Genomic DNA, 20699 nt, shown 5'->3' on the forward strand with positions numbered 1-20699 from the left:
TTTACACTTGTTTAAACTTGACCTTCATTTTCTCAGTAGTGGGGCTTGGCTTCGACAGTGCTGAACCTCCGCAATTCCCCTTGAGGATGAGGGTTGCTTTTGGTGCTTAACACTTCTAATAGTTCAAATATGAATTTTGGTTTCATAACTGAGTTTAAGCGCCTAACAGAAAGTGGTACAGTTCAGCACTTGCAAGTTGCAGTGACATATTAGTGATAAATATAGCATAATAAAGTTTGTGTAGGTAAAACTGCCCAGATATCAAACCTGAAAAAAATGCGCTAAGCTACTGTACAGATTTCTACTGCATATTAATAAATTTAGCAACAAGATGCCTCCCAATGTTTAATATGTATGACAGACTGGATCCTTCGTGGCCATCTTGATCTGTTAGGTGCATAGTGTGTTCAGTATCTATTTTTATATGTATGTATAGACAGAAGGTTTGTTTGAATCTCAGTGTGTGGCTTTTGCAAAATGTGCCCGTTCCAGTTACAGCAGATAGGATAGTCTGGTTAGTTTGTCTGCTAAATAGTAGTAAATTGTGTGTGCACTTAAGGGAAATTGGGTGGGAGAGGGAATAGTATCTTAGGGCAGGAAAAAGATGATAAAAGTATCAGTTTGTAGATCAGATTAACTGTGTTTTGTGCTGCTTTAACAGGCTTACTGGTAGACGAGGAAGGGGGTAGTACATGCAGATGACCTCACCTCTCTTAATGTCAGAGGCTTCATACTCTCCAAAAGCAAGATTGACTTTATGGGGATTTTTGGTTTAGTTTTTGGAAATTATTCTGATCTATTTGCTTATTTCAAGTGCCCAGTCCTTCCTCTTGTCTGGGTAAAAACGAAGATTATACAAAGGGGCCAGGACTGCAGAATATGGTTGTCCAGCAAATGGGAAGGCATGGCAGAGTTACAACATTATTAATTTCCTTTTCTGTTTTCTGTTTCCTTCCTTCTACTCCCTCTACGATGCTCCTGGCTTTGTAGGTTTCTAAAGTCAACGGAATCACTCGAATGTCATCTCTGAGTGCAAATGCAGCCAGTGCCAAAAAGATGAGAGAAGTCAGACCTTCACCGTCCAAAACTGTGAAGTATACTGCAACAGTGACAAAGGGAACTGTCACATACACCAAAGCCAAGAAAGAACTGGTCAAGGAAACCAAACTAAATCACCACAAACCCAGTTCACCTGTCAACCACACAATCTCAGGGAAAATAGAAAGTAGCAATGCAAAAACCCGCAAACAGGTGCTATCCCTTGGAGCATCCAAGTCTAACAATACCGCTGTTAATGGTGTAAAAGTCAATGGCAAGTTGAACCAAAAGACATGCACTAAGGAGGTGGGGAGACAGTTAAGGGAGGGGCTGCGCAATTCAAAGAGGAGGCTGGAAGAGACGAATCACATAGACAAAACACAGTCGCCCACCAAGAGAATGAAAGGGGCAGTCAACTTGGCAGAAGCTGCAAGCAAAAAGGCAGCCGTAGAAAAGCCTTTGCTGAATGGACACCTTAAAAAGGAAGTGCCAGAGAAGAGTTTGGAAAGAAATAGGCCGAAAAGAGCAACTGCTGGAAAGAATACGCCAGGGAAACAAGCACATGGCAAAACTGAAAATGCCTCCTGTGAAAATCGTTCTACCTCTCAAGCGGAGTCCTTGCACAAGCCACAAGACTCAATGGGCAAGCACGAAAAGGGCAGTAGTAAGTCTGGGTGGGGGATGCTGGGGGAGATTCCCATCCTTAGGCCCTCCACAAAGGAATTCCATGACCCACTGATATACATTGAGTCAGTCCGAGCTCAGGTAGAGAAGTATGGGATGTGCAGGGTGATTCCTCCTCCAGACTGGAGACCTGAGTGCAAGCTAAATGATGAAATGCGGTTTGTGACACAGATTCAGCACATACACAAGCTAGGCAGGCGCTGGGGACCCAACGTGCAGCGGCTGGCCTGTATCAAGAAGCACCTCAAATCTCAGGGCATTACCATGGATGAACTCCCACTCATAGGTAAGGGCTGTGGTTTCATTGGCCTTTTGCCGCTGCTTGTTAGAGTCCATATGCAACTTTATGCTCCGTTTGCCTTTATGCTTAACTGAAACCCTGTTCACTTAACGCTACAGAGCACTGGATCTCTCTCTTTATCCATCCATCAGATACGATGCAGGTAGGTTGTTGTAGAGCTTTCCCAGGAGACTTAATGTTGCCATATTACCTTCCTCCTGCCAGCTCTTCATTTCGCCTAGGGAAAAATCCTATGTAGGCTCCTGGTCTTCAGTTTTCAGGATCTCCTTTCCCTACTGTTTATTTTAATAAGTAATATAACTATGGATATTGAAAGTTTCGGTTTAAGTATTGCCTCAGAATATTTTTTGAGCTTTCCAAGGAGGTTTTCCATACAGGTTACAGTGCTGCCAAGCACTGTAATACAAATATTTTTTCTCCTTCCTTTAGAAGCATTTAACCAAGGGGGAAAAAAATCTCGGAACTGACTTCTATTTGGGTACTCAGACACTTAAAATCACAAATTTGCAGTGACCTGCTGACATTTAACAACCATTAAGTGTCAAGAATAGGCAGTAAAATGTGGTTGATTGCAAAATGGAGGTTTCATTATTTCTCCCAGCAGGTGTCTGCCGGGGCTAATGCCTGAGTGAGAATCACTTATTTAACAGAATTCTTGGTTTATGGTCTGCTGTCAAATATGACACGTGACAAAACTGTGACAGCACTTTGTAAGAACATGACAACAGCAGCATACAAATGAACTATTGAATGAGCCACCTCCATATCTACTGTCTTTGCAGCCGTGACATAGGAACACACTTGTGTTTTTAATTTTTGTTAACCCTCCCCTTTGTTTTTAGTTTTCTGAGTCAGATCTCCTGTGACCTGCATGCTGCAACTTGAGGCTAGAGTTTTGCCTTTGAGGCATTATTCCATCAGAGGCAGCTATCAACACTAGTTGGATTAAAGGACACTCTTTCTCTTTAAAGTGTTCACAACACTTTTTTCCCCGTTTTCAAACTCTGTTTTATATCACATAGGCTAAGTGAGTGGAAACACATAAAAGCGCACAAAGAGACTGCAAAGTTTACGATGAACCAACGTGGGGTATGAAGAAAATGATAGAATTAAGAAGGAGGAATAGGATTAGCATTCTATTGCAATCTCCGTGCAAAAAGGTTCAAGGAATTGTAAAAATTAAAATCACTCAAGCAGCAATAAGTGAACATTTTGTATGCCTAATGTATGCAATGGTTGTATCTTAATAGAGAAGAATAATGAATTAGATTTACATTGGCAAGAGAGAGAGGAAAATGTGCAAGACAGCTCGATTAATTCTCCTGGAACAATGTTAACTTTTTAATGAAGTACCTTAACTCAGCATTAAGATGGCATTACTGTTAATTATTTGCATTATTTAAGCACCTAAGAGCTTAGTTAATAGATAAAGATTCTATTCTGCTGGGTGCTATATAACCGGGACAAACAATGGTCTCTGACAGAGTTTGCATCCTATGGAGCCTTTCTGTAGTTAATTTTCCACCTATATCTTGCATTTAAAAACCAAACGAGAAAAAAAGCTGGAGATCTTCAGTATGCAATGATTAGAAATCTTTTGGCTCCAGTAGGAAGGATATAAAATAATCTATGGTGGTACATGTACGCTTATGTAAGTAGACATGCATACATATTCCTTCTTTCAGGGCCAAATCACACTTCCATTGAAGTAAGTGGGAGTTTTGCCAGCGAGTTCTGTAGTGCCAGGGTTTGGTTTTAAATGCATACCTGAAGAGTTAAGATTTCTTTTTAATGAACTTGATCACAAGGCAATTAAAAACTATTCCAAACTTAGTGAAATTACGAAAATTAAAAAAAAAAAAGTCAGACGCTAGTCCTCTGTGACATGTGCCAAGTCTCATATTTCAGCCATTTTGCTATAGGCACTTCAGAAATGGGGTTAAAACTTTTTCTTTTCTTTAGCTGTTCAAGAAAAGTTTAACCAACATGCTTAGGCCAATCCTGGAAAACATCAGCTTGAGATATAAATGCTTCCAAAAGTTGTGTGAAATGCGATTATAATTGAGACCATTTTGTAATCCTTAGCTATAGCTGGGCCTATGGAGGATCTGCCAGATATATGAGACTCTTGTTTGAATGATGTGATACCCATGCTCTAATATTGCAGTGGGATTATAAGCTATCATTCCATTAGGCTGGAGAATATTGCATTTCTTAAACATGTCACAAATAGTGTTAGAACTAGGAATTTAAATTGGATGTTCACTCTTTTTTGCACTAGAACACTTGTATGATACTAAACTTGAGCCGTACTTCTCTTGAATTTAGGAGTATGTTACTCAACTTCATATAGATCGCGGAATCTGTTGGGATGAAAAGCCGTCTTAAATCATACCTTTAGTTTATTTGTGAACTGTGGAAATAAAACACTAGACTAAAAAAGTATTTTCTGTAATAGAGGCCAGCCTGAGAGTTATTTTATGTGGAAGATTAAAGAGAGAAGAAAGCAAGCCTTTCAAATTTGTTTTTTTCCTATGATGATAACCTTTTCTCTGCTTCAAGACTTAGCTATTTTGACTAAAAATGCAAAACCAAAACAAAACAAGAAAAGGTTGCTGAATACGACAAATCACTGCAAATCACCAGGGCTGCTGCCAAAAGGCTGCTCCCAGATTCACCGCCTGCTGGTGCTCCGTTCGCAGAGCCTTGGTACAAGTGGTGGGAGAGAGGAAAGCAGGAGGCCGGAGAGGTGCGGGAGGGACAGTGGAAGGAAATTGGTGGAGAGTTGAATTGGGGATCAGCCATGAGATGGAGCATGAGGCAATTTTAAGAAAGTAACATTGCTTGCATCAGTGAGCAAGGTGATAGGACTGGGCCTTAAGGTGCTAGAGCTGTGACTCCACACCTGTGACTCCAACAGTAAATATTTAGCATACTGTTGCTTCTTGCACTTCTGTTTTATAGTGGCAATTCTAAGTGCTGTGAAACTGCTGTGGCTTAATATTTTTCTACTTTTATCAAAGGAAAAAAGGGGAAGAAGAGACATTGTGGCAGTGATGGTTGACAGAAGTTTTGTATTAATTTTTTTTCTCTTTAGCAGTGCCCTGTTGAATTGTAGTCAGTTTTTAGTCAGTTTTTTAACTCTTTCTACTGATGATTCATGTTTCTGCTTTGAGAGTATTTACGATGCTTCTTTGTTTTATTGTTTATAATCAATTTGGCTGCTTCTTATGCAAAAATATTGCTTTTGTATAATCATCAATTTTTATTTTGGGACTGGAGTGTGAAATGTACTAGTTACCTTAAAACCTACAAAACCATAATGGAATATAGAATATGAATGACCTCAAACGGGAAGAATGCATCTGGAACTTTTTTACATAGTAACAGTCACATTTAGTATGCCTGAGTTAACAGAAGCATATATATGGTAATTATGGTCTCAGAGAATGTTTATCTCCATAGTCCTCAATTTTCTTTCTACCCTCCTCACCCCCTCCCCTTTTTTTAGAGAATTTTTCTACCTGTAGTGGAATTAATGATAACACTGTGCTCCTTTTAAATACTTAGTTTGTTCAAAGCATTGTGCAGGTATTAGATAATCCATATTTCACTTCCAGAAAGGATACTATTACTGGTCTTTTTTATTGCCAATGCACATCTTGAAACTTGTTTTGGTTTTCCCCAGTATAAAAGAGATGCAGAACTGGTGACAGGCCAGGGGAGGGTGGCAGTGTGCAGGCTCCTAAGGAGCTGGCCAGATCTCACCTCTCCTGCTCTTAGATACTTATAGGGGAAAGACAAGTGTCAAAAGGTGACTATAGATGCTCTGAGAAGAGACAGGAATGAAACTGAAGATGGAGAGCAAATTTAGCCATAGGGAAGACTATTACAAATAGCAAAATATTATCCGCTGAATGAATTAGCGTAGCAAAGCAGTGGTGTCCGTCTGTCTTTAATAGGAGTCAAACAAGACTGGGACAAGTCAGCTCTGGTGCCAAGGTGACTGGAGCTGTAAACATGGCATGTCCCTCATGGCCTCGTGCCGAACCTGGTACTACGCTGTTGTCAGAAACGATTGGGGTGAAGCGCCCGCAGCTTTCCTAACCGTCTCCTGTGTTTCCCTTTCCCCCCTCTGCTCCCCTGCGCATGCCGGCTCCAGGAGGCTGCGAGCTTGACCTGGCCTGCTTCATCCAGCTGATTAACGAGATGGGGGGGATGCAGCAAGTGACTGACCTCAAGAAATGGAACAAACTGGCAGACATGCTGCGCATCCCCAAAACTGCACAGGACAGGCTGGCCAAGCTGCAGGAAGCCTACTGTCAGTACTTGCTCTCCTATGACTCCCTCTCCCCCGAGGAGCACAAGAAACTGGAGAAGGAGGTCTTGCTGGAAAAAGAAATATTGGAGAAGAGGAAAGGACCTTTGGAGGGACATTCGGAGAATGCCTACAAGTTCCATTCCTTGCCCCGGTTTGAGCCCAAAAATGGACTCATCAATGGCGTGGTTCACAAAAATGGCTTCCGCAACAAGTTAAAAGAAGTCGACGTCCCATTGAAGACAGGCAGGCGGCGGCTCTTTGCTCAGGAAAAGGAGACCATGAAGGAGGACGAGGAGGAGGAGGAGGAAGGAGTTCTTAGCGACTTACACAAGTGTGTATACAAGGTAACAGTGATGCAGTCCGACGCTTTTGTTGCGCAAAACTGGTGCGAGGGTCTGCTGGGCTGCATGCGGGTGCTGACTGGCGGCGGGGAGCTGGTGGGCTGCACCTGCCCTTCCCAAGGCAGCAGTTCAGGCAGTGAGCATCGGAGCCAGGCGGATCAATAAGCGTCTATTGACTTTATCCTGATCTGACCAGCTCCTGCAGGTTGCCTGAAAAACTGGAAGGTGTTGTGGCGTAGAGGCGCTGCACCACACTCTGCCCCCCTTCATCTCCTCGTGAGAGTGTCCCTGAATAGCTCGGTCCAATTATCCTTACAGACCCAATTTTTATTTTCATTTTCTAGTGACGTTTAAAGTAATGTTCTGCTTTCTCTCTCTTGCTTCCTGCAAGACTCTTGTTGAGCAAAGTAGTGCTCCCCATCAAAACTAACATCACTAGAAATGTACTACATTTAGAAGGCAAGTGGAACTGCAAACAATATTTTCCTCTGCAATGCCAAATTTTGCTCAGCACTAACAGTCACATGAACACTCAGTCCTCCACATATCAAGCACATCCATTTGCAAAAGAATGCCAACTCTTTCACTGTATTTTATTTGGCTGTCTCGTACTCTTGAGCAGGACTTGGCACTGCAGCTTGCAGTATAATTTTGAGTTGCACTGAATTGTTTAGCAGTGCTCAGAGAGAAATATTGCATTCAGTGTCTCTGCCCAGTAAAGGAATAAAGGAATAGTATTCTTCCCCTTCCAGTCTCACTTCCATCACTCGGAAATGAAACAAGATAGCCCAAAGTAGCTTATTGCGGAGCTATTTAGAGACCAAACGAGGGCACGGCTTGCACTTTAAAAACTTGCTTCAAGTTTCTTTTGCAACTTACTATGATTTGTCAGGCAAAAACTCTGTTATTCTGGGACTCCATCCTCAATCCCACCTTTGAAAAGTAATCTCTTTGCCATGTTCCTATTGGACAGGAGCTTATCTAATGACAGCAGCATTTCTGAATAGCAGCATTTTTGCAATTGAAGTACTGTGTTTGATGATGTTAAATGAAAAATATGATATAACTTATCCTGGCTGCTGTATGAGCGACATCAAACTTAGAGGGGAAATACCTCTATCTTCTTTTCTCCAGCAAGTCCCAAGTTAAAGTTTAGAAGATACAAAGTAACTCAAAAAGGAAGAATGAAATATGTAAAGAGAAGTATCCTTATCAGACGGTGAAATTACAGAAATTCCAGACCAAACAAACAAAACGTGGTGGCTGGTAACCGTCATGAACTGGCTGAGCTCCAAGCCTTCCCCCAGAGCTCCCAGGCTGCTACTGTTGTGCAGAACACTGCCAGTGCTTGCAGCATCAGGACCCAGTGCAAGTTCAGCGAAGCCCTTTAACTAAACCTTTAAAATATTTTTGTTCTTTAAAGTATTTTTGTTCCAGAAATTGTTAGAAAGAAATTTTGTTGAGACGGTGGGCTTGTGTTCTCCCTGTCTACCAAAGGCAGCTGCAAAACATGGACCAGCTCAGACACTGTCTCAGATCGCTGGGCCGTGCTGCCAGCATCAGGGATGCCGCAGCACTGACTCTCCCTTTAAAACTGAGCTCACTGTCAGCCGCACCAGGCTGGGGGCCAGGTAAAATAGATGGACCAGGGTAAAATAGAGGGAACAAATCTGAAATCAGTTGCTGGAGAGATTCCTGATGCAGAGCTCCCTACAGAAAACCAGTCAGTCCAGTCCCAAGAGTACTGTAACTTTATTTTCACAGCAGTTTAAGGAGAACCCTGTAGATTATTTGGTACATAAGAACTGGTTCCATCACTTAAAACAAGCTCTAAAACATAAAAGTAAGAAACTATATAATGATCTTGACCCACAAGAGTAACCCACAACACTTGTAAATAATATGTAGTTCATTGCTAGGGTATTTAATAGGCCAAAGCTGGGACGGTGTCTCTTACAGGTTTAAGCTGAGAGTGCTTTATAGCATCTTGTGAAACAAACCTTTTAATTCTGCTTTTTTCTTCAGTGATGGTATACTTCTGTGTATGTGCGTAGGCAGTGCCCTTTTCATACCAATATGCTTCCAGGAATGTCCTCGCATTACAGTTAAGCTCTATGTTTCAGAAGATGATGAGGTTATAACGGTTCCATTCTACAGCACATTTCTAATTCTGATTTCAAACCCCCTCCCCCCCCTTCCATAAATGCCCAGATCAATAGATTGAGAGCTGGAAGAGCGTATCGTAGTCATACAGATGTAGTCTAACTTAGACCATAAAGTGTATACTTTAGACCATAAAGACGCCACACAGTTAGAATTTCACACAGTAATTTTTGTAGTCAGTATGTGCTTGAAGTGGGACAAGTGTTCAGAAAAAGACATCCAGTCTTTCAGCAGCACTTACCACCATATCACAAGTCAAAGTTTAGAGTAAATCTCTTTTTTGTTTGACTAATTTTTTTCACCAGGATTCCTAGGTTATTTTCAGTGTTGCTCCTTTCCAGCTGTAATGCCTGCTGTGCTTTTAAGTGTATGCTGCAGGCTGCTGTGCTTGCTTTCTTTACTTCTAAATATATAGCTCTTCTATCTGTAATAAGATGTTGTTGTTTGTAAGTACATAAAGTAAACTGTTGTTCATGAAAGAACTATCTGTTGCAAAATTTTTGCCTTCTCCTCCTTTGCCAGTGTTTGAGAAAATATTTCAAAAATCTGTAATGGAGCTGTCTAAAACCAGAATTGCTGCAGCATTCGTTTCCATACAGACTGAACTGAAGGTGGCATAGCAGACCTCTTCCCGGGAGCTGCAGAAGAAAGCACTGACCAAGTTTTCCCCGCACTCAAATGAAACTTCCACAGCAATCCCATGCTGAGCTGCCTTCAGTTTGCTGGGAATTCAACTTTTTCTTTTCCTTCTCTGCTTCACAGATGCCTTTCTTTCCCAGTCTGTGGATATTATGAAATCTCTATTTTCTGCTTGTTTTTTAAGTTACTTTATCCTCATTAACATTCTTAACATTGTGGTATCTTTTACCATGCCTTTCCTCCCCTGTATTGTGTGTCAGGGCCAGCATGCGTGGCCATAACCAAGTTTTGTTGGTGACTGTGCACTGAGTTTGTTCTCGATGCTGGTGGAGAAGCTGTGAAAAATTCAGAAGAGGAAATAAGGAATTTTGTCCCTTAACTCTTTCTCTGTCATATTGTCACAAGAGCAGGGACTCTGCATAATAGTTTTAAGTTCCCAGGAGAGTTCTTGAACTGTTCAAAAAATTTTGAGGGTGGTTGAAAATATATTTTGCTTTTGAACAATTAATTTGGTCTTCTGATTTTTGTTAGCTCCATTACAGAATTTTCAGTTATTTTCTGAAATGGTCTTCTAGAAAATTGTGTGAGATCCCTTAGATTAAAAAAAAAAAAAAAATCCTCAACCATTAAATTTATTTTACAACTTTTTGGAGACCAAAAAGATATCAATGTCTTGTTCAAGGATAAAATGGATAAATGCACTTAAACTGTTCAGTTTTTCACTTCCTTTTTTTTTTTTTTTGTTGCTGTCCATCTGAAAAATGGAAAGACGTAGTAAATTTTGGAAGATGATTCTTATTTTTCTTTTTAAGACAAAAGAAACAGGCAAATCATTTAAACTAAGAAAGCTATTGCAGAATGTTTGTTAGTTTGTGATGTTTTTAGTTTTTGATGCCTGTTGGTGGGAGCCATGCATTTTATGACAGTTTTTGTTTTAAAAGGCTACCTCAATAAATGATTCATGAGGGCATTAAAAGATGAAGGAAATTGCTTATCGTATCACAGAGCATCCAACTCTGAAGTTTATGGGAATTGGAGGGCCCCAGGCCCTGGGCGTTTTACAAAGTTTTTTGTTACAGCTAATTGCACTGCATTCAATTAAAAAAAGTGACAATGTTACAACCGTAGAAGTGTAGCAAAGTGGTAGAGTTGACCTCTGGGGAAAAAGCTGCTGTGCAGTTGTTCCTAGTTTACTCTGGGGCATAGTTCTTAGAAAAGACTTAGGTGGTTTGGCAGATCTCTTTCATAATTGAAAAAATAAAAAGAAAATCATCCAGGTAATAACATGTTCATTTACATGGAGTTTAAATTCTTGGATGCTCACCTGGGAAGCTGGTGGACGTGTTGGGAGTTAGAGGAAGGAGCAGTAGATCTGTGGAGGAGCAAAAGCTATCTTCAGCTGCAGGTTTGCAAAGTTAGGATAGTTCTTGCATACAGTGATCACCGCAATGCAGCGTGGCAGCCCCCAGCACAGTGCGGTTTGGTGGCTCAGTGCTGCCAGCTGTCCAGGCTCACAGCCCGCGGGTTTCTTCTTCTGCCCTATGGTGGGGAAAGTGGTGGGATGTCCGCACATGGGCTGTACAGCTGGACTGAGGGAGCACCCAGGCTCTCCTACTCCTACCTTTACAGGCTTTGCAGAATGTTTTTCCATCTTATCAACCTGTAGTTTCATTTCCTATACACTGTAAAGCTAAACAAAGATAAAACCCAAACACTTTAAGGTTGTTTTTACACAATTACAAAAACCTGAGGTTGTTGACAGGCAAACTTGAAAGGGAGACATTTCTGACTCCTGGTGTGGTGCTGCACTCACGTCCTGCAGGATGGTGTTAAGGCTCCAGCTCTTGACACTTCCCTGGCCTCCCTCCTACCCCGCCATGGGCACAGTAAACCCATTCCTGTATGATACCAAGAACCTAATGGACGTTGCTTCCTAGAGCATCTAATATTATAAACAGCCGCAAGAGAAGATATCCAGAAACTTAGATACAGCCCAGGCAGAAAATCAAGCCAGATGCTTTTCTCATAAAGTTTATGTCAAAAGGATTTCCTGCAGCAGTGCAAAGGAAGAATGCATTCGTTTGGGAATTTTGTTCTATTTTACTTTTGTCAGCCTTGTAATATAAAGTCCTGGTTCCTTGCATTTGAACTACTTCTATTGAATTGATCATAACTATTTTTTGTATGCAGATGATTACTATAATCTTGGTAAAGTCTACTTTTTGTGACTCCCTTCCATCTCGTACAGTATTAGTTTTCATTTCTATGAATTTCCTAATTCTTTTCATCTGTTCCTCTGTATACGGAGGGCTTAACCATATGGTCCTTTAAAGGTATTGGATTTGATTCTAAAATTTGGGTAGGATCATATACTGGATAATTTATGAACTGTCATAGAAAGCTAGGACATGTCCATCATCTTTATTTGTCAAACCTAGAAGACTGCACTGGGCACAGCAGTGTACATAGCTTTCTGTGAATAGTCAGTTGGAGTTTAAAATGTTTGGTTTCACCACATTATTGTGTCAGGTTAAATGTAATTTAATGTGATTAGATTTCTTATCTTTAGATACATTTTCTCAGATAAGAAGTGAACTGTAGAACCACACGTATTCTGGAGACACTTTCCTCCTTCTCCCTTTTGCATTCTGGGATTAAGCAAGGAAGGAAAAAAGTGCGGCCAGGAGGGAATAGAACTGTGATTTTTATTTTCACTTTTAATTTTATTTTCTTTATCCACAGGGTAGGTCTGTTTCTTTAACAACCTTTTACCGAACAGCAAGAAACATCATGAACATGTGCTTCACAAAGGAGCCTACAGTAGCTGAAGTAGAGGTGAGGCCCACGCAAGGGGTGGGAAATGTTCTTACTTAGAGGGACTGAGCATGGCTCAGTATAGTTGACATTCAGTTGTTACCTTAAGCAGTTTGGGGCTGCCTGATGTGGGAGAAAAATAAATGATTATATAGACATTGCACTGATTTTTCCTTTACAATTTTTTAACATCTGTAATAAAGCTATTGATGAACTGAAGGAGGAGAAGCAGTGCTAGTCTATCTCACGCTGAAGCAGAGGAGCAAGGGGATCTAAATTCTGTTTTCCCAGTTCACTGTTTCATTTAAATATTTATGTTCTTATTTTTAAGCAATGTTTTATGCTGGAACTATACTGATATTATCAAAGCCCTGTAAATTTCTGGTTTTTAACTTTCAGTTAGAGTTACTTCATTCAATGAATTAAAAATGTGTTACCACTTTCTCTTAAAATAGCAAGAATATTGGCGGATAGTGGAACAGAAAGATTGCCATGTAGCAGTGCATTGTGGGAAAGTAGATACCAACACCCACGGGAGCGGCTTTCCCGTGGGGAAATCTGAACCATTTTCAAGGTAACGTTACTGAATCTGTCCATTCTGTGGACTTGGGCTGGTCACCGCACTCTGCTCAGTGGAGGGCGGGCAGGGCAGCGCGGCGGTGGCGGGTGCTGGGGACGCAGCGCTGACATCTGGCTGCATCTGTGTCGCCCCATCCAGGCATGGGTGGAACCTCACAGTCCTTCCTAATAATACAGGATCCATCCTGCGACATCTTGGTGCTGTGCCTGGTAAGCAAGTTCCTTTTCTCTGTTTTCGGTGGTAACAAGCGCCCTGGAAATGGGGCGGTTTAGCCACCAAAGTCTTCTCCCTCTTTCCAGCCCCTGTGTTCCTCAGCTACCCTGGTAGGACATGTCTATCCCCTGTCGGACCCTGGGAAATCTGCAGTGTTAATGTTTGTTATCACAACGGGTCTATCAAACAAGATTCAGATCATGGCCATGTTTATCACTGTACCTTATGAGGATAATATTTCCAGATTACCCTCAAATTATTATTTGAAAGCACAATTTTTCCTTTAAATAAAGATGCAGAGAAGAATTGTTTTGCTTTCAACCCCCATGGAATAGACCCAGCTATAGCAGCTGCTATTTGAAGGCATGAAAATAGGGGAGTAGATTGAGAATTAATGAATACTTGATCCCATGTACCTGGGAGGACTCGTTTGTCCTTGCAGTATTCCTTTTCGTTGTTGCTAGGACATCAGTGGTTTTGTTTTTTGTCAGGGTGGTAAAAGACAGAGCACGCAACTTCCTTGCAAAATCTAGACTATAGTGCTGGGCAAGGCAGCATACAAGTTTTCTAAATGAATCGTCATGAGTGCTCCAGCTGCATTTGTGCCATTATGATTTACTAGTAGAAGTATTAACTGCGAGCTAAATCCAGTCACTTGTGCAGACGTTAAGCCTGGAAGCGTCCAATTGGGAAGCAGGATACACGTTCACATGCACATGTATGCTTTACAACATGAAGCGACTTCTCTGAATCAGTGGTATTGAGCTTGAATTATGAATATTTGCAAATATTCATAATTCATTTGTAATAATTCATCACAATTCATAATAATTCATTGGTAAATATTCATTACCCTACAGAATAAAAATTTTTGCAGCTTTTAGAAAATGAACACATTCAAGAGCACTGTAATCTACTGGGAGATATTTTATGAGTGGAAAATGTCTGAATTTGTTAAATCAGTTATTCTTTGTGAATTAGTCACTCTACTCTGGTAGAAAGACTTAAAATTTCAGGGTCAGCTCACTGGAAGAAATTTTCATTTTCAGCTGAAGTGCCCTCTGAAACTGTCTTTGACTTTTGATTAGAAATTGCAGTTACTCAAAACTCATTTTCAATCCCTTTGTTTTAGGAGTGACAATTCCTTGGCTAAATATTGGCATGGTCTTTTCTACCTCATGCTGGTCTCGAGACCAAAATCACCTTCCATACATTGACTACTTACACACTGGTGCTGATTGCATTTGGTACGTATTCCTCTGTTTTGTTTTCTTAGTGCTCATCACAGCGGCTCTCTGCTGGTGGTGTTACGGCAGTAGGTGTAGTACGTTTTGCCTGAATGAATTCCATCAAAAAGTCCCGTCTTTGTGATTATGAATTTAATGGGAAAACGTAATACAAACTAAGCGATGAAATCCCCCTTTTCTGGAAGAAGCATTTCAGTAGATCTTCCACACTCTCTTCTGAAATACTTAGCAATAAACTGATCGTGCTTGACACAGGCTTTGTGCTTCAGAATGTTTTCATGAAGAAGAAGCCAAATGACAGCTAGCCAAGGTCACTTCCTTTAGGCTGACAAACAGACACTTGTTCATACTAGCTCCATGTTGTCACTTGTAAAAGGATGAATCCATGCTCAAACTAAACAATCACCACTTTCTTTTTATCACACAAAATATCTTGAATGCTGTATCTACCAGATCCCTGATGTTTTCTATGTTGTTTTTAATCTTTACCCACCCATTGCACACATCATTTTAGTGTCACGATACAGACCTTACCAGTTATTTGCTAGCTACATTTTGTGTTTTGTAGCCACTTCATGCCAGTAGGCTTAACACTCAGCTTGCAAATGGTTTTGAACATGGTGAATCCTTCCTGGATTCAATGCATACCTACTACTAAGATGTTGATGAATTAGGTTGCAATGGAAGTACAACAGCTGACAGGGGAATTAGTGGAAGCAGATGCTGCTGGTGTGTTGCATGCCATTCTGTCTTATTCCTATGATAATGATGTTATTACCCAAAAGGATCATCAGTAAGAACAATAAACGATAAGCAATGTAACTGTGTTTCTTGATCAGAGAAAATGCAATAAACGGAGGAAAAAGTTATTAAACAGCCCCTAGTATAACATTTGCTGCGTGAGGCCTTAGTAAAAGTGAAAGTAAATGCTATGTAGTGCTTTAAAGCTTGTTTTTTAAATAAGATTTGAAGAAAAACAGACTTACAGGTTATGTCCAGTTACCCTTTTAATTACTGTCAAAAACTGTTCAAATTGTAATTTTTGAATGCTGCGATAATATGCAAATGAGGGACTGTTCATGTGAAAGTCTGCCAGAACTATACAGTTCTGTAAAATGTGGTATCTGTGTGTGCGGTGTAGCAGGCAGGCAGCTGAGTTCCCAGAGGACTCTGTTTTCCCTGGATCTGGCCATGAGGCATAACAGCCATGGAGGATTTTTTCAGAAACAGTAGCTAGGTGAAAGCTAGCTGCTTTCACTCCTGCGCTCCCAGGGAACCTGCTCTTGATTAGCAGGTAGCATTTAGAAGAACAGAAGTTCTTTCACTCTCAGCAACTAAATTAGGGTACAGCATGCAATTAGAGAGACTGAAAGTGGGAGAAGCACAGTAGGACCAGTGGGTGCAAGGACAGGAGAGTGGGTAACTCCTAGCATATTGCTCCACACTCTGCCATACAGTGTCAGTCTTTGCTGGCAGTAGGTGTCCATTCAGTGCTCTGGGAAAGCGTGTCTTGCTCTCCTCTTGGCTGGTGTATGGAGGAGGACAGAAAATAGAATTTTCTAATGGAAAAGAGAATTAACTACTCTGAGTTATCCTGTTGGCTCAAGTGGTATTTAGGCAGTGGATCTGATCTGATGAATTGAACCTGAGAGATCAGTATAATTCCACATGATAGAGTTCTATTTTAGAAAACAAAAATATCCAAAACTTAAGAAATTATACAATGGGAGGGAGAAAATCTCACAGATAATTTCAAAGACAATCAGTCCTTCAAATTCAAGCACTCAGAAGGTAGACTAATCACACGGATTTCTAATGTTGAACATTAATGTTGAGTAGTACCATATTGCTGTGCATCTCCTCAAAAGCTGATTGCAGTGAGGGAGATGTAAGCCATTTTACTCCTGAAGAAGAAGACATCACCTGCAAATCATATGAACTTGATAAGAGCATAGAGTAGTTATTTGGTTTGTCTTACCTAAACTTCCCTTGTGTAGACAAGCCCTAAACTTTGCATTTTGTTCCACAAAGCTTTTATACCTCATTTCTTGTAAGAAAGCAGTACTGACCCTCTGCAAAAGTGAGAAGCTGGTTGGTTCCCTTTTATCATTTATAGTAGCTCTCCTCTTGAACCCTGTGCTATGGGAACCCTTTGGCTGGCTGTGCGGTGTGACAGTAGTAGTGCTGCAGGGCCCCAAGCATGGGTGGTACTACACCACCTGTGGAGCTAGCAACTGCCTTTGCATGCAGGAGCCCCATGGTGGTGGCGGCGGCAGCTGGCTCAACCACTCTTCATTCACATACAAAGCGTGTTCTTTGGTGTTAGTCACACCAATATCTTTAACTCCCACGTTTCTCAGCGGGTGCTGATGTCACTGGTACTGACTCAGTTAACACTGGGAAAGTACATGACACTAAAAAAAGGATTTGAGGAAACTCTTAAAGCTCTTTCTGTTGTGCAGTTTTGTCTCCTGTTACCAGTGCCAGTTATGTGGATGGGGTCCTTTTAGGCTTCCTACGTAGCTGTTGAACACGCTCAGCTGCCCTCTTGGACAAGGAATGTTCTTTTTCTCATCTGCAGCCCCTCAGTAAACACTGCTCCTGTGCTATTTCTGCAGGAGCACCTCTCTAAATATTTTAAGTTGGAGAAATGTTCTGTATATGATATACCAAGGGGTGAAGGTCAACAGCTGCTCTTGGCCTTGCAGTTTAGCTATGGGATTATGTTGCAAACCTGGAGGCTTCTGTCACTTGGGGCATTTCATGGTTTCTCTCCCTCTTCTGTGAGTCAGGAATCTGGATTTTTTTTATAATAATACATTATCAGGACAAATTGCTGAGCAAGCTACGTTGTCCTGAACCCTGGGTGAGTCTGTTTCCTTTTATGATGTTCATCTAGGCTTAAAGGATTGCTAATTTGTTACAGAAGTTCAGGAGTCCCCTAATTAAGTTCTGAGGCCATTCTTCATATTGTGCCTATCAGAACACATGCCTTTTAGGACTGAAAAGGCTAAAATAGAGCCGGCTGAAGTTTTAGGAAAGGCTACTCCTTGTTTTTCCCAGCTCAGAAGAAGCAGCACAGAGGAGCCATGTGCTCTCCTTTGAGAAGATTACCTAAAAAATAGGCAACAGCTTTAGGTGTAATTCTGGTGACTGCCTTGATGAAACGTGAGCAGTAACCTAACCAGGAATAACTCATAAAAGAGAAGCAAAACTACGGTGTCTGTAAAGCTGTTCTTCAGCCAGGCTGCCAGGCTGAAATGTCAGGCTAATGGGCATTATTAGCTCATTACAACTTTTAAGATTGCAATAAAGTTCCTGACTTTATTGAGGAAAGATGAATTTAGTAACTCTAGGTCTGGTGGGACATCTAGAGAAGCCCTGACAGCATTGTATTCAGTGGCCACTTCAGTAACAACAAAGAAGGCCACTGGGAACCAAAGTTCTTCTCTGTCTTGCAAAGTCTACTCATCACTCAGAAATCTTCTCTTCCAAGGAACAGATCCCTGTGGTGTTAAATCAGTGACACTTCATTTACGTAGGGATCGCTTAGGTCACTCTAATCTCTCAGGTTTACCTCCTGAAGAGAAAACAAGGGAAAACTCATTTTCATGCAGGGTAGAAGTCAGTGACCTTATCTTTCTCTCAGGAGGGATCCTCCGTGCCCATTAAAAGAACCAACACTGAAAAGAGAGAAGCAAATCTGTCTCTTTCCTGACACTAAGCAGCCTATAATGGCTGCTCATTTTCCATTTTTGATGGGTATGTCAAGGATTGCAAGTGAATAAAATTGCAGAATATGCCATAGTAGCAAATGATCTCCATTGCCTTCAGGCTGCTGTTGGCAGTCTTGCCAGCAGTCAAATAGGCCTAGCACTTCTGTGCTGTTTCTCCTCTTTACACATCCTTCCTGTGCTTTTTCCTGGGCCTAACTTGTGAGGGACTACATGTTTGAGAGGCAATCTTTTGGCTGTTCCAGCTGTTTTCTGACTCTAAAAGAATAGTTGCAACCACGCTCTGGGATTGAACCTAAAATATTTTCATCACCATTTAAAATCTGTTATTCTAGTGTAACTAGTGTTGTCCTCTACACATGTGCAGCTGTTCTGCAGCTGTCACTGTTAACAACACAGGTACTGGGAAGTATTTGATACACCACATGCATTTAGGATTACTGTTGGGATTTAATCCTTATCAAAATGAGGTTCTTACACTTCACCTTTCTATAGCCCAAAGATTTCTTAGCAAGGTCCTAATCATTGTCAATATATATGTAAGGAGAGGTCAGTCTATGTATACCTGGGCAACTGGCTCATCAGAGTCTGTACTGTGGCTACAATTAGCTGTACAAGCAGTTAATGTCATCTCTTCTGGCTCTCAGCTTCAGCATTACAAAGGTGAATCAAGGTTGTCATCAACACAGTGAACAGTAAAGACATACTGAAATCATAGGACATACAGTCTTCTTCAGATTCATCGAGCACGATAGCACACTTATTCCTATGATGCATACAGAGTTCATATTAGTGTACATTTTAAGCAAACATCCTGAGAGGGTCTATAAGGCCAGCAGAATGCTCTATCATATTGGTGGAAAGACCTGGACAAACAATGAGAAGACTGCATGTCATCACCCTTTCCTAAAAATCTTTTCGAATTCATTCGCTCCTGTTGTATGCTGAGTTTGGAACAATAGCTCTGTGTGTCTCTGGTGTCGGGGCAAGCAGTTTCCAGACTGAGGTCTGATTGCTTAAAGTGAATTGAGATAATTCTTGATAAATCTGGAGATGCTTTTTATTTGCCTTAGAATAACAGAACCAAATAAAGTAATGTGGTAGATAGACACCCTATGTGCCTGCAACTCAGGGCACACTTGGGAATCCCTGTTTGGGCACAGTTGCACTGTGTTTCCCACCAGGCTGCACTACTTGGTTTCCAGTGGTCAGGTATTACCAAGTGGCACATCTTGGAAGCAGGCATCTACTGGATGGGTGTAAACCATCATCCATCTGGCAAGGCACAGGCCAAAGCGGGATGTTGAGTAGCAGTGTATTGTCACAATATTGCATCCCTAACAGCATCCTTACTAACCTACGGGTGATTTGTGGCTTTGTAATTGTTGTAAAGAGAAAACATTTTTGAAGAAAAAGAAACTTTGGTTCATGCACAGGTAACAAACACAGACATTTAAGGTAAAGATAACAGTACACATATTGGTGCTCAAAAGATGCAAATTTCTCGTAATGAGCAGCTTTGGTGTCAGTACAATGCATATCATTGTATTGCTGATTTTTCTACTCTGATTCTACAGAGCAATGAGTTTTCACATTTCCTTTTGGGGGGATTTTGTTTCTTTTGGCATCTAGTGAACACCATCAGACCGAGTCTAAATAAACAGCTTTCCAGGAATCTTAAGTGTTTTGCCGAAAAGAACTGTGGGGGAAAGTCTGTGTTTAATTTCTTTCTTTTAATCAATGTCCTGGGCAGAATTGCCCGTTACTGCATAGAGGTGGACCATTATTTACTCTGTAGTAAATCTTTCTCTTTTTCTTCTGACGAAACAATAGGTATTGCATTCCTGCTGCAGAGGAGAACAAACTTGATGATGTGGTACATACCCTGCTGCAAGCCAATGGCACTCCAGGGCTGGAAATGCTTGAAAGTAATGTAATGGTAGGTTAATACTGGGAGAGGGGTATTCCCATTTGAGAATCCAAAGCTAATCAGAAGGTTGGTTGTTTTGAAAACTATTTGTTTTTCGTCTTTTGTTAAAATAACATAGAGGCTGTTGATAGAATCTGGACTCTTCCGACTTGCAGCAACACTTACACCCATGGTATTTCTCTAAGAAGGTGTTTAAGGGCTGAAAAAAAAAAACGTGACAGTGCAGTAAACGTCCATTTTTAATATTGCCCATGACGTATGTAAGCTCACAAAGTGAGTGTTTTGTAATCAATTCACCTGCCATGAATGACATTTTATGATGCTAATATGGAGATGAGAGGTCAAAGGCTTTGAAGGATTTGAAAATTTCTTTGTCTCCCTTGTTTATTTTATGGATAACAATTTCCATTTAGTGCATTTAACATAAATTTGGGAATCCAGGACAAAAATAAATTCCTCCACTCTCTCTAAGAAATGTGTAAAAGCAAAATGGATTCAAGGACAAGGACATGGATTCTATCTGAAAAGATTTAGAAGGAAAAACAAATGGCCTCAAGTGTCAGGCATTAAAATGGATGTTACTTTCTTTACAGATGGTATTGCTTGGATTCTTTGTGCTTGAGATTGTGTGGCAAGTAAGAGTTTAAGCTAGTGTTTTCAAAAGAGCCACTTCTGTAATTCTCACTTCAAATGC

The 20699-nt window shown here is 40.9% G+C and overlaps 1 protein-coding gene across 9 annotated transcripts in view; it reads left to right on the forward strand.

Moving 5' to 3' along the window:
• JARID2 (jumonji and AT-rich interaction domain containing 2) overlaps positions 1-20699 on the forward strand; it is a 237628-nt gene that overhangs the window by 202008 nt on the left and 14921 nt on the right. For 8 of the 9 annotated variants that reach the window (XM_068931739.1, XM_068931742.1, XM_068931738.1 and 5 more), the window contains 7 exons: positions 991-2008; positions 6186-6688; positions 12230-12322; positions 12757-12875; positions 13020-13090; positions 14227-14341; positions 19909-20014. In XM_068931739.1, coding sequence (XP_068787840.1) covers positions 991-2008; positions 6186-6688; positions 12230-12322; positions 12757-12875; positions 13020-13090; positions 14227-14341; positions 19909-20014 — 2025 coding nt within the window. The remainder of the gene's footprint in view (positions 1-990; positions 2009-6185; positions 6689-12229; positions 12323-12756; positions 12876-13019; positions 13091-14226; positions 14342-19908; positions 20015-20699) is intronic. The other variant, XM_068931741.1, reaches the window with a different exon arrangement.

The sequence above is a fragment of the Struthio camelus genome, chromosome 2 (genome assembly GCF_040807025.1).
Source record: "Struthio camelus isolate bStrCam1 chromosome 2, bStrCam1.hap1, whole genome shotgun sequence".
Lineage (NCBI taxonomy): Eukaryota > Metazoa > Chordata > Aves > Struthioniformes > Struthionidae > Struthio > Struthio camelus.